A 14,656-nucleotide genomic window follows, 5' to 3' on the forward strand; every position below is an offset into this window, starting at 1 on the left:
AAAATGTAGAGCAAAATGTTTGGAGACAGCACCTGGGTCAGTGTAGACAGTACCATTCAAGTTAATACCAGGTGCACCTACAGATGTCTGGTATCTGTACAGATGTCTGATCTTAGCCCAAACCTGCGAAGGATATGTATGTGGTCTGATGGTTGAAACATACTGTTTCCACTATTCTTGTTTCCATCATTTTATCAAGTGGTGCATCTGGGAACGGAGCCTTTTAAAGGCAATGAGATGATCTATCAATGGGTGTCACTGAAAAGGAGAGGAGCGGAGAAGGGTGAGGACCATTGGGTGCATTGGCAGGGAGTAGCACACAATAAGGGTAAGGGGATGTGAAGTGGGAGCATGTGATAGGCAAGAGGGATGATATGTGTTGGGTGGGGGATGTGGGGACATTAGGTTACCATATGTTGAGGCCGGGATAGTTTTGGGAGCAGTGAATGTGTTGTAAGGATAACTCCCTTCTTCACAGTTCAGAGGAGCTACTGATGGAGGGGAGGATCCATATAGCCTGGGTTGTGATGCAGCGATTGAAATCAAGCATGTTATGTTCAGCTGCATACTGTGCACAGGGTACTCGATTTTGCTCTTGGTCACAGTTTGGCAGTGGCCATTCATCCTGTTGGACAGCTAGTTGGTAGTCACACCAACGACTGCAGCATAATTGATGCATGACATTGCTGCTATCACAGATGGCCCAACCTTTGATGTGCTAGGATAAGCCTATGAAAGGATTGGAACAGTAAGTGCTGGATGGGTGGATTGGGAAGGTATGGTATCTGTGCCTTCCACAGGGATACGATCCCTGTGAGAAGAGGTTGGAACTGGGAGTGGCATAGGGATGGACTAGGATGTTGCAGATGCTGGGTGGGTAACAGAACACCAATTTAAGAGGGGTAGGAATGATCTTGGGCAGGAAGTCCCTCACTTCAATGCATGATGACAGACAAAGACCATCTCCACTCCCTCCATCGAAAAGTTTCTGCTCTCTCTGTCCTATCATCTCCTCTGGATTCACATCCTCTCACCTTCATTGTGCACCACTCTCTGCCAATGCACCCACCAGTCTTTCCCCCTCCTCTGCTCCTCTCCTTTTTTGCTCTGTATTTCCCCCATCTCCTTCCCCCATAGGCTCCCAATGCAGCACCTGCGACACTTGTCCTGCTGCCATCTAGTCCCTGCACACTCCAGCAGGCAGCATTCTTCTCTCCCTCCATCCCTATCTTGCTATCCCTCCCCCTTCATTGTCCCACTCTGGATTGCTCCTTTAGTTCAACATGACTGTTGCAATTTGCAGTCTGGCTAGAGCGGACGGAGATAGTGGTCATGTGTGCCTAAGGCATGAAGAAGGCTTTGGCTAAAAGTTCAATGTGTGACAATCTTTTTGTTGTGCCTGTCTGTAGCTTGACATGTCATCTTTACAGTGAGTTGGACTCTATCCTTTCCATAATATTGCTGCTTTTCCAATCTAGACTTTCCACTGTTTGAAAACATAAGCTTAAATTGCTTTCAGTTTATATAACACCACACAACTAGTACAATTATAGGTAACATATCAAACGTATAGAACAGCTCAAATTTACATACTTCTAAAGGAGCACGGACAAATTCTGCTGACTACAGGAAGTGTTTCTACTATCATGTCACTTCCACTTGAACAATATGGACATCTGGCTTTCGAACACCACTGGATTTGGTTTATGACTTCAGGTTAACGAAACTAATGTTCTCTGTAATAATTTACATTACAATTTCTGAGAAAAAAAGCACATGGATAGCATTCCTAAAGTCGTCAACAAGCCAATATGTTCAAATGAACCTAATAGCCACATATATACAAGGTAACTACGAAAACTTTTAAATCTCAGTTTGATCACAGTTACAAATATAAACTGATAGAGGGATTAGCACTTAATACTTACCACTGAAAAGATTTGATTTTTGTGCACTTCCCAAGTTTAGAACCATGTCATGTTTCTTTTTATGTACAGTCAAATGATCTTCATTAGTGAAACGCTGTAAACAAAGTGGATATTTAGTTACAAATATTTTTAAAGTTTGATTGTGGGCATTTTTTAAATTGTATCCAATGCAACACCTGCAGTCATTGTATTATTTTATGAAAAATTTTAGAATAGATAAGAGAGCTGCAACATTGTTAATTACAGTTTCAAAATAACAAACTGCTATGACATCATATACTATTCCTCCAACACTACTACTAATATTATCAGATGAAATGATACCTGGAGGCTCCTACATAGATGCTCAACAATACACTGGCCAAATAATAACAATTAAAAAAATAGTTAATAATAACTGATCTACTAGCGTAGTTCTATCGGCTTTAACGAAACACTGCATTTTCAGTGTGAAAGAAGCACATACATTTTGATATGATATGGAAAGGTAGATCAAGAAATGATTTGAATCATGCAATGAACATTGGAAATTGTTTTGTAATATTTGACAACTGTGCACTAACAAAGAAGAGAAAAAAATGAGCTGTTTTATTTACTAATTCTCAACATTAATAGTTACATTGTTCTCAAAAGTAGTGTACAAGGTACCCTCTGCCACACACCATATCGCAGCTTGCAGAGTGTGTACACAGATGTAGCAGATGTGAAACTTTAATTTTTTTACAGAAACATAAAATACCATTTATCTCGCATAACTAATAGTAACACACACACACAAAGCTGTTAAGACATGGGCTCTTAAGCCATGAGAAGTATCTAAATTTTGAATTTATGATCAGCACTCAACACACACTATAAGTCGAACAAGAAACATATTAAATGGCCATGTGCACTTATTTGGGATGTTTTCATGAAGCCCATGTCTTTGGAAGAGAGAAAAACAGAGATGACATGTTCAGGTTTAAACCATTTTTCCAGCTGTACAGTAAAAGTCTGAAGTCTAATGTTTGGCTGAGAAAAATTTTTCACTTGAAATAATAGCAAGTTAAAAAGATCAAGGAAGACCTCTTTAGCAATCCCTATGTGATAACACTACATGCTGCTATGAATCTTTTCATGTTCTGTTCCACTGTTAAGTGATACAGCAAATGAGAATCCAACTTTCTTCACCAACAGAGGTAAAAAACTGAATCAGTAATGTCACTAAACTATAATTCAAGAAGAGAGCATTATATCACCTTACTGATGAAGTTTTATGTTAGTCTCCAACAAAATACCAATTCCAATTTCAAACTAACAGTATTATTGATAAACATACAGAAATAATATAAATCTATATGGGCTTTAGTGGCAATAATGGCATCTCAGCCAAATGTCAATGTTTAGTTCAAAACATTTTCATTTGTAAGAGTGAAGGCTTCCATATGACATAAAACAGATTGCCTGTGATATAAAATGTTATCTGTACCATAATCTGAAGAAGAAATGTCTGAGAATGTATGCTTAGGGCACAGCACTGAATGGTTATGGTAGTGCTCCATGGACTGTGGGGAACTTGGAAAGAAGACAATCAAATCGACTGAGGCATGATGTCATAGACAAATGTTGAGGAGCAGGTGAACTGATAAGGTAAGGGATGAGGAGGTTCTCCACAGAACCAGTGAAGAAAGGATATGTGGAAAACACTGACAAGAAGAAGGGACACGGAGACAGGATGTGTGTTAAGTCATCAGAGAACAGTTTCAATGATTCCAGAATGAGATTTTCACTCTGCAGCGGAGTGTGCGCTGATATGAAACTTCCTGGCAGATTAAAACTGTGTGCCCGAGTTCGAGTCTCGGTCGGGCACACAGTTTTAATCTGCCAGGAAGTTTCAGTTTCAATGATGCTAGCGGAAGCTGTAGAGGATAAAAACTGTAGAGGTAGTCAGAGATTGGAATACTTTCAACAGATAACTGAGAATGTATGGTGCAAGAACTACTATGAGATGAAGAGATTGGAATGTTGTTGGAGGGAGTGAGAGTAGATGGAGGGATTCAGATAGCACAAGTTGTGAAGCAGTTGCTGAGGTAGTCCATTCCCTGTCACTGAGTGGTCAAACTGTCCCTTGTAAAGTCTTGGGGCAGTCATTATAATATGTCTGGGGGTAGTCATTATAATAAATTAAGTTGACTGTCATTCCCACATAAAAAGATGGAGTGCAAATAGGATATTGTGATCAATGAATGTTAACAGTTATATGTCAAGTCTTTCACATGAATGATATATGTGACAGGGAGGTTACGGCAGAAGTTTTCAAAAAATGGAGAGTCCAGAATAACAACAATGTAAAAAGGATAGACTACTATTCAACAATAGGAGACGGATTAAGATGCAGACTGGTACAATGAAAAGACTGCTAAACATTTCAGACAAAAACATCCTCCCTCCAAAATCTCTCTCTCTCCCTCTCCCCCCCCCCCCCCCCTCTCTCTCTCTCTCTCTCTCTCTCTCTCTCTCTCTCTCTCTCTCTCTCACACACACACACACACACACACACACACACACACACACACACACACACACACACACGAGTACAAAAGCTTAAATGTTTAGCAGCTGCTCATTGTGCCTGTCTGTTGAACAACCCCTCCTTTACGTTGTGAGTAGCAAATTTACACTTCTCACATTTTTAATATTTTTTAAGTTTATGGATTTTGGGAGTGATAAGAAATAGTTTCAGGGGGATATTCCTCATTTTAAGGCACTAAAAATGGTACTCACATGTGATTCAGTTGTTCTAGCCTGATGCTATTTAACGACAGGGGGGGGGGGGAGGGGGCCGGGGGGGGGGGGGGGGGGAGGGGGGGGGAGTGTGCTCCTTTGTTTTTGGTCATTCGGTGTAAATGGATTTGAATATCTGTTTATGGACCAGGTTTGGGGACAGTGCCTGTGAAGGGCTTGGTAATGTTTAGGATCCCTGGGAATAGGATTTTTCATCATTGTAGATTCATCATCCATGCACAAAAGACACTTTTTGTGGACACGGACACACACACACACACACACACACACACACACACACACACACACACACACACACACACACACACACACACAATGTACAACAAACAGAAGATAAAATTTCTCTTGGGATGGGCCCACAGGCCATGAAAACCACATCTCTCCTGGGAACTAGACACTATGTCTTTGTGCCATACACAACTAGATAACAATCTATCTGAATCAAATCTGAAGATATGAGCAGTTACTGAACACTGGATCATTGGCCAAACCACAATTCTCAACAATGTTACATTCAGAACTTTTATGTCTTGCTGAAACATCCTACTGCACAAAGTAATCTTCATTCAGGTAGACTAATGAACAGATGGTTTCCTGCAGTAAAGTATGACACTGTTCATGTGTCACAGGCCCTAATAAGAAAAACAGACCTATATTTCTTGTGGTAGATATATAGAGTAGGCCTGAAATCTGTGTACAATTCTCAATATTTATTTTACAAAAAAACTATAGCACTTACAAATTTGTCATTTGTGCCAAATGAAAGAATAAATTATCATTTGTTTGCATATCTTTCTTGCAGGTAGAAACTGAGTAGAGAGCATTACAATCTTTGCTGTTTTAATATGGCGTCTCGTGAGAAGAAGGTGCACTGTTTTCTGTGGTGTCACAACGAGACAAAATCTTACGTTCCTGTGCAGCACAATTTTCAAAGACAATATGGAAGAGAAGCACTTGACAGGAGTACCATGGTGGGGTCAATGGAAGCATCCGATTCCACCCATTTGCTTTGACTCACGCCGTAAGGGTGTTGTTGTGTGTGACGTCATTACAGTGCGGAGTTTGAGTTGATTGTGTTTGTAGATGTCGTCTTGTTGTTTGGTGGTGGTGGTGGTGGTGGTGGTGGTGGTGGTGTTGTGTGTGTGTGTGTGTGTGTGTGTGTGTGTGTGTGTGTGTGTGTGTGTGTTTTTAGGATGGCAGGTTGAATTATGTTGTTGGTAAGCAATTGTTGTTTTTTTTGTCTATTTTTCTCGAGTTGTATTGTTTTGTGCATTTATTATGTACTGAATGTGTTTTAATTTACGCAGGGATGTTTGAGTTCTTAACTTTTGAGGTGTTGTGGTTCTGTTTTTCATAGCTGTAGGTGTTGGTTTTTCCATATCAGTAGTTATAGTTGATCTATATAGGTCAAGGGAAATGACTGATTCCAATTTTTGTATTTTTATAAGTAGTTATAGGTGTTTTGGTACCATCAGCTGTGGTCAAGGGAAATGGCTGGTTCCAATTTCCATAGTTTTTGCTGTTGGCGTTGGTGTTTCGGTATCATCAGCTGCCGTTGACATATATAGGTCAAGGGAAGTGTCAGATTCCTGCAGATTTTGTAATTATTTTTTTGTTCATCTTCTGTTAGTTAGTTACGTGTTCCATTGATCAATAGCACGGAAAACCGTTATGATGTGGAATGCGTCAAATGCACAAGAAATGTGAACAGGAAACAATTTTTTTTCTTTTTTTTAATGTTTACATTATAATGTTATAGCTCAATATTTCTACTATCTATCCCATTCCCTTATATGGCACAAAATGCATATATTATATCTCCAGATTTATTTACTCATATTCAGGAATTCATCTATGGTATAGAAGGAGTTTTCAAGGAGGTATGATTTCAATTTGTTTTTGAAACTACTACTGCTGCCTGTCAGGCATCTTATTTCATCTGGTAATCTACCAAAACGTTTTATAGCAGCATATTTTGGGATCATGATGTTTTGTTTACTGTTATATTTAGCTTGTCCCATCCCTAAAACTCCCCAATTATCCATGGTTGTCCCATTAGTTTGATTATATTTTTGGAGGGAGATGTTATTGCCTTATTTATACGTATTTTCGTTTTAGTTGCTGTCTGTATGTATGTAGTGATATCATAGGCGCCATATTGGAGACACTTAGAATAGCCATTTTCATTATACTGATGATGTCGTGGGTCAAAGCAGATGGGTGGAATTGGACACTTCCGTATTCCCCTGAGGTGTGGTACAAAGTTCAAACAGATCAACAGTGTTTGGATCTTCCACGCACAATTCAGCCTTCACACAATGAACAAAGTGCTTGAGCTGTTCAACAGGTGTTCTTACAAAACCCTTCCAAACCTGCTTGACACATATGTCATGAATTAGGGATTCCAACTAGAACCACAGAGTGAAGAATTCTACACAAAAGATTGCACCTGCGTGCACATAAGATTCATAGAAGGGTAGCTCATTTTGTATTAGCATGAAATAGGGGAGAGGGTGTCATAAATATGATAAGCAAGTTGGCAAACATTAAAATGAAGGTTTCTTCCCCCCCTCCCCATTGTGAGATCTTTCTGCAAAATTTCAATCACAAACTTTCTCCTCCAAATCCCAAAATATTTTTTCAATTATTGTCTATATGGGAGAAATGACCATTTTAATAAAACATGAGAAAACAGAACAGATTAATAGATTTAAATGTTCATTTTCCCCACAAGCTATCTGAGATTGGACTGGTAGGGAAATAGTCAAAATGGTTCTCAAACCTTCCACCAAACACTTAAGTGTGAATATCAGAGTAATAATGCAAAACCAAATGTACACCGAGATGACATAAAAAGTGATTATCGTATTTCAGTGTCAATGAAATTATAAAACAACCTAAAATATTAATTTTACGAGTTTCTGTGAATATACCCAACGGAATAGAAGGAACTGCCCAACAGAAGTAAGCACAGCTTGGGTGGAATGAGATGTCTGGTGTCACGGTTGGTTCTCACAGTGATCTCATCAGTTCGGGTTGGTTGGTTTGTGGGGGTTGAAGAGACCAGACTTCAAAGGCCATCGGTCCAAACAGTTCTGAGGAAATAATGTCCACACCAGGTGCAGTGTTATGACACAGGTTTTTCAGTGATCAGCAAAATTGCTCTCATAGTTACAGATCTCTCATGTCAACTTCATATATTTCTTCTTCACTCTCTGTAATGCTCTCTTCATTTCCCTTGTATATCCCTTCTACAAATTTCTTCCACCTTTCAACTTCCCCTTCTTTGTTTCACATTGGCTTGTCATCAGTACACTCTATATTCATACAGCTTGTTCTCTTTTGTTCATAGGTGTCTCTAATTTCCTGTAAGCATCACCTATATTTCTCCTACTCATACATAAGTCTACAGTCATGCACTTATTCTTGACCCATTCCTGCTTAGTCATTTTGCTCTTTCTGTCAATCTCATTTTTTATACATTGGTATTTTCTCTCACCTGCTTCATTTGTTCCAATTTCATATTTTCTACTTTCATCAATTACATTCAGTATTTCTTGTGTTGTCCACAGATTTCTACTGGGCTTTGTCTTTTTGCCTATGTGACCATCAAGTCAAGGGAAGTGTCTACTTTGACCTGTGACGTAAGTGAGTTGTGTGATGTCACGGTGACACAGTGTTTTTGAGTCCGCTCACATCTGTAGATGATGTGATGTAGTATTTGGTGGTGTTCTCTTGTCTGGATGTTCATGTCTGAAGTTGTCTGTAAAATGTATGATAATGAGTCACTTGGCTTTGTGAGATCATTGGGTTAAGTTGTGTATGCAATAGTGTGCCACTCTGTTAGTCAGTTATATTGATTTGATGTACTGATGTTTATTCTTTCATGTTTGTGTATGGTTTGTTGGTGTTGTGCATTTATTTTCTTTTTAAGCAATGGACATGACAGAAAAATATACTAGACATTCATTGCCGGCTGCATAGGGGGAAGACATGGTGACTATCATCAAATTTTTGCAAGGTTTTGGCTTAACTGCCGGGTACGTTCATTGTCATGTGTGCCATAAAAACATGAAGTTGACTGGAGTCTTGGCTTCTCAGACCAGGGGCCTCTACATGTGGCACTGTTACCATCAGAACATGTGGCTGCCTTCACTATATCGTCAATCAAAGATATTCATTCATCTTCTATTGAATTCCTTTCTCTTTTATCAGTCAATTGTTCCCTAATGCTCACCTTGATACTTTCAACAACCTCCTGTTTAGATTTATTCATTCATTAACCCTAATATCCAAACTTTCTGCAATTTCTTCATTTTTAAACTGCAGAACATAACCACTAAATTGTAGTGACAGTACTAGTCTGCGTTTTTAAATGTTTTGCACTTTAAAATCTGGTTTCTAAATATCTTACCATTACAGAGACCTACATAAATATCTGAACGCTTTTGGTGTCTTTTTCTTTCCTTTGGTGTCTCCTCATTTCATGATTCTTAACCCAGTTGTTTGAAATGCTTAAATTGTGCTCTGTGGAAAATTCTACCAAGTGGCTTCCCCTTTCACTTCTTTTCCCCAGCCCATGTTCTCCAACTATTTTTTTCTCTCCCCTAATTTTCTTACTAGGGAATTCCAGTAACTTACCACAATTAAATTTTCACCTCCCATGTCGTTTGTTGTGGTCTCCAGTCCAGAGACTGCTTTTATGCAGCTCTCCATGCTACTCTATCCTGAGCAAGCTACTTCATCTTCCAGTACCTACTGCAACCTACATCCTTCTGAATCTGTTTAGTATATTCATCTCTTGGTCTCCCTCTATGATTTTTAACCTCCACACTGCCCTCCAATACTAAATTGGTGATCCTTTGATGTCTGAGATAATGCCCTACCAAACGATCCCTTCTTATAGTCAAGTTGTGCCACAAATTCCTCTTCTCTCCAATTCTATTCAATACCTCCTCATTAGCTATGTGATCTACCCATCTAATCTTCAGCATTCTTCTGTAGCACCACATTTCAAAAGCTTCTATTCTTTTCTTGTCTAAACTACTTATCATCCATGTTTCACTTTCATACATGGCTACACTCCATACAAATACTTTCAGAAACGACTTCCTGACACTTAAATCTATACTCGAAGTTAACAAATTTCTCTTCTTCAGAAACGCTTTCCTTGCTATTGCCAGTCTACATTTTATATCCTCTCTACTTCAACCATCATCAGTTATTTTGCTCCCCAAATAGCAAAACTCCTTTGCTACTTTAAGCATCTCATTTCCTAATCTAATTCCCGCAGCTTCACCCGATTTCATTCGACTACATTCCATTATCCTCATTTTGCTATTGTTGATGTTCATCTTATATCCTCCTTCTCTTATATCTTATATCCTCCTGCTCTTCCAGGTCCTTTGCTGTCTCTGACAGAATTACAATGTCATCAGTGAACCTCAATGTTTTTATTTCTTCTCCATGGATTTTAATTCCTACTTCGAATTTTTCTTTTGTTTCCTTTACTGCTTCCTCAATATACAGATTGAATAACATCGGGGGTAGGCTACAACCCTGTCTCACTCCCTTCCCAGCCACTGCTTCCCTTTCACGCCCCTCGGCTCTTATAACTGCCATCTGGTTTCTGTACAAATTGTAGATAGCCTTTCGTTCCCTATATTTTACCCCTGCCACCTTCAGAATTTGAAAGAGAGTATTCCAGTCAATGTTGTCAAAAGCTTTCTCCAAGTCTACAAATGCTATAAACGTAAGTTTGCCTTTCCTTAATCTATTTTCTAAGATAAGTCGTAGGGTCAGTATTGCCTCACGTGTTCCAATATTTCTACGGAATCCAAACTGATCTTCCCCGAGGTCGGGTGCTACCAGTTTTTCCATTCCACTGTAAGGAATTTGTGTTAGTATTTTGCAGCTGTGGCTGCCTCCCGTAAAGAACTGAATAATTACCTTCACATGTTCATACTTTGTTTTTCATTCTACTTATCATCTGTGAAGCTACCAGACTTTCACACATATCACAACTAAATAGAACTAAAGAACAAAGATTAATCTCTGGCTGGCATGGTCATTATGGCAAGATCTCAAACCAAATTGGACTCAAGAATGACTACGAGCTTTTCAAATGAACCACCCCTGTCTTTGCATTATATGATCTAGAGAAACCAAAGGATACCTAAATTATTAGGTGGGTAATGAACCCTGCTCTTCCCAGTTGTAACTGTCTGAATCAGTTGATGGACTGGAGACATTAGCCTACTGCAAAAAATATAATATTGTATGTAAAAAGCTCCTGGTTGTTGTTGATAGCCGTTTCTGTGAAAGCTTGGTGAAAATGAACCTTGTTGATTAGGTCAACTATATTTGTTATTTACACAATTGTTAGGGGTATATCTAAACATAAAGACTCTTGGCCTGGGTTGTATGTTCTGAGATCCTCTATCAAACAATTTCATGTTATAAATTACAAAGCTTATAAGAGAATAGTGATGTAAATGTATGTATTACCAACTTGTTGAAATGAAGCCTGCACACAGCTGATTAATGATAATACATTAGATGAAGCAGAGTCATACTAACAACTAAATCTAAATAGAAAACTGCAGATCATTTCTCTCAGTTAGAATATATTTTTCTTCACTGCAAGTCAGAAAATGTGGCAATATTAATTGATTTGCTTAATGTTAAAGAAAAACAGACAACAACTAAAATAGTTGTTAACATGTCATACACAGTAACTCTCAGATACATTTTCTGTGAACTTAGGTTGACAGTTTTCTTTATCAAAGGGCATACTTAACATTTGGATATTAGGACAGGCCAGAAATAATATACATGATTATTGCTATTAGCTACTATGCTGCAGTTTGTCTTGAACTGAGTTAGCTTTTTAACACAAACATATACCACTTCATTAAACATTGTAGTAGTTGTTGTTGTTGTGGTCTTGCCTGAAGACTGTACTAATGCAATTCATCATGCTAGTCTCTCTACATCTGAACTCTGCCAACCACTGTCAAATGCATGGCAAAGGATACTTCCTGTTGTACCAGGTATTTGGGCTTCTGCCCATCCCATTCAGTTATGAAGCACAGAAAGAAAGATTGTTTAAATGCCTCTAATGTGCAGTAATTATTCTATCTTATCCTCACAATCCCTAAGTGAGTGATACATAGGGGGCTGTAGTATATTTCTAGAGTCATCATTTAAATCCGGTTCTTGAAACTTTGTTAGTAGACTTCATCGGGACAGTTTATGCCTAATTCAACAATCTGACAGTTCAATTTCTCTGTGACACTCTCCCATGGATCAAACAAACCTGCGAAGATCTGTGCTGCTCTTTTCTGTGTACATATCCTCTGTTAGTCCTATTTGGTCCACACACTTGAGCTAGTTGTACGAGTGATTTGTAATCAATTTTTGTTGTAGACTGATTGCATTTACCCTCTCATATTTTTCCATTTTTATAATATTGCCATCAGGTTCATCTCCCTCGAATAGGCCCTCTACATATTCCTTTCAGCTTTCAGCTTTCCCCTCAGTGCTTAGGATTGGTTTTCCATCTGAGATCTTGATACTCATTCAGTTGCTTCTCTTTTCTCCAAAGGCCTCTTTAATTTTCCTGTAGGGGTATCCATCTTTCCCGTAGAGAAATTCGAGTCTAAAATATTACATTTCTCTTTTAGACATTCCTGCTAAGTCATTTTGCATTTTCTGTCAACTTCATATTTTAGTTATTTGGATTCCCTTCTGCCTGCTTTATTAACTAATTTTTTATACTTTCTCCCTTTATAAATTAACTTCAATATCTCCTGTTGCGCAAGAATTTGTACCACACCTTGTCTTTTTACCTATTTGATCCTCTGCTGTCTTCACTATTTCATCTCTCAAAGCTACACATTCATTGTTTTCTGTATTCCTTGCCCCTGTTAAAGTCAACAGTTGCCCTTATCCAGGTCCCATCTCCTTAATTTCCTATCTGTTTGGCAATTCTTCAGTATTAATCTACAGTTCATACCCAATAAATTGTGATCAGAGTCCACATCTTCCCCTGGAAATGACTTACAGTTTAAAATCTAGTTCCGAAACTTCTATCTTAACATTATGTAGTCAATCTGGAACATTCCGGTGAAACTTTATGCACAATTACAGTGTTACAAATCACTATGCTCTTACTGTAAGAGCATATTTCTCGCTCTGTATCTCAAAAACGTAATTCACTAGCTTTTTCGTCTCGCTACGTAAAGTAAATAGAAACATTTGTAAATTCTATTCAGATGTTACCTTAATAGGTGTTTCAATAAAATCTACATCAAGTATAACATTTCTGGTCCCTGATTTTAGATAAATTCTGCATCTATATGGCGAGGAACTGTACTGAAACTTTTTCTGTAAAACTACGTTTCTGGAGGGATAATGAACACCAATCATTAGTTGAAACATTATGATAAACGTAGGTATATAGCTTAGTCTAGCCTTCCTGACAACCACAGTGATACTATGGTATCATCCAGGAGGGTTGGGGCAGGAGTGCTAACAACAAATAATATAGCCTATTTGGAATACACACAACGATTTTAACGCATAGACACATACCATTAAGCAGCCTTCTGCTGAGCAGGCAAACGGCTTCTCACTTTCTTCCATCATGGTTAAAATATCACAAAACACATAACACGTTACTCCCACGCAAAATTGCTAATTTCGAAATCTCTCTTTTTGGCACCATTTCGATCAGTATTTAGATTTTCACAATATTTTTCGCTAGCTCTCATATCTCTCCAGTACTGTATTCGAGAATGTGATTGACTGTAGCATCACTGTAATACGTTCTTAGAAATAGTGACTTTATGTTCACAGCCAATCATCAAAACTCGAGCCTATAAACACAGCAACAAACACAGAAACTAGTTTACTACTTCATCTGTCAACTTCGTCGCTTGAATAGCACTTCGATTTGTTTTGGTGCTACAGTATCTCACCAAAGGTAAACTATATAAACATCGAAGCGGTCGATTTCGAGCTGTGCCTTTATGACTACAATAGCACCAAAACAGATATAACCCAGAAATTCTAAACGTCTGTATCTCATTTATATTTTTATTTACTTCAAATAATTTCCCTTATACATAAAGCTCAAAAAGCTCCAATGGTCGATTTCGTAATGACCAGTTTAAAGGACCGAAAATCGATTGACTAGATAGTTCATTTAACTAAGAAAGGTTTGAAATCGGTATTGGTTATTTAGTTATTAAAGGACCGGTTGTACAACCTCGTGACAAATCCACGGTTTGCTAACCGAGGAATAGGCTAACCACGGGTTAACTTCGAGTGCGCGTTGCACGGCGCCGGTTCATTCCCCGGTTAGTTATTCCCGGAATAGCGTTCGTGTCCGGTAAGGCTGACTACAAGTAATGAGCGTACGTCATTTCATATTTAGTTAGTCGTCGTCTTCAGAAGTAACATGTCAGACATGTGTAATAAGACTTCCATATCGCAAAACTATTCGCTTGAGGATACTTTGAGCCTGGAAGGTACTGCAAGTGAGTGCAAGAATGTCGTACAAAACACGGAAACTTCCACGGTCTCAGTTAATGAAAGTATTAGTGCAAAACATTTACCTAAACTGACAGGGTACTGACTATGTACAACAATATAACGATCTACCTTGAAATTAGTTAAAGGATCAGGTATTTGTTGTTTGACCTGTAAGAGATCCTTCTAGATTTCCTAATAAAGTATGGAAAAAATATCCAACATTTTACATTCAGATTCACATACATCAACAGAGCCGCTACAACAAATATGCGTACTTTTTTTAAGGAAAGAAGAAGGTAAACATGCGCAGAAAACATAGGAGAGATTACAGATAGGTGGCATCCCATATGTGGGATGTAAGTACCAAATTGTGTACCTTGAAATAACGATTTGATAAAGTTCTCAAC

At 38.4% G+C, this 14,656-nt stretch overlaps 1 protein-coding gene across 2 annotated transcripts in view; it reads right to left on the reverse strand.

The window, feature by feature from the left end:
• LOC126299419 (cyclic AMP-responsive element-binding protein 5) overlaps positions 1-13,709 on the reverse strand; it is a 150,540-nt gene extending 136,831 nt beyond the window's left edge. The window contains exons 1-2 of one of the 2 annotated variants that reach the window (XM_049991316.1): positions 13,308-13,709; positions 1,929-2,022 (exon numbers count right to left, since the gene is read on the reverse strand). In XM_049991316.1, coding sequence (XP_049847273.1) covers positions 1,929-2,022; positions 13,308-13,361 — 148 coding nt within the window. In that variant the 5' untranslated portion in view covers positions 13,362-13,709. The remainder of the gene's footprint in view (positions 1-1,928; positions 2,023-13,307) is intronic. The other variant, XM_049991317.1, reaches the window with a different exon arrangement.
• Positions 13,710-14,656: the final 947 nt, after the last annotated feature.

The sequence above is a fragment of the Schistocerca gregaria genome, chromosome X, assembly GCF_023897955.1.
Source record: "Schistocerca gregaria isolate iqSchGreg1 chromosome X, iqSchGreg1.2, whole genome shotgun sequence".
Classification (NCBI taxonomy): domain Eukaryota; kingdom Metazoa; phylum Arthropoda; class Insecta; order Orthoptera; family Acrididae; genus Schistocerca; species Schistocerca gregaria.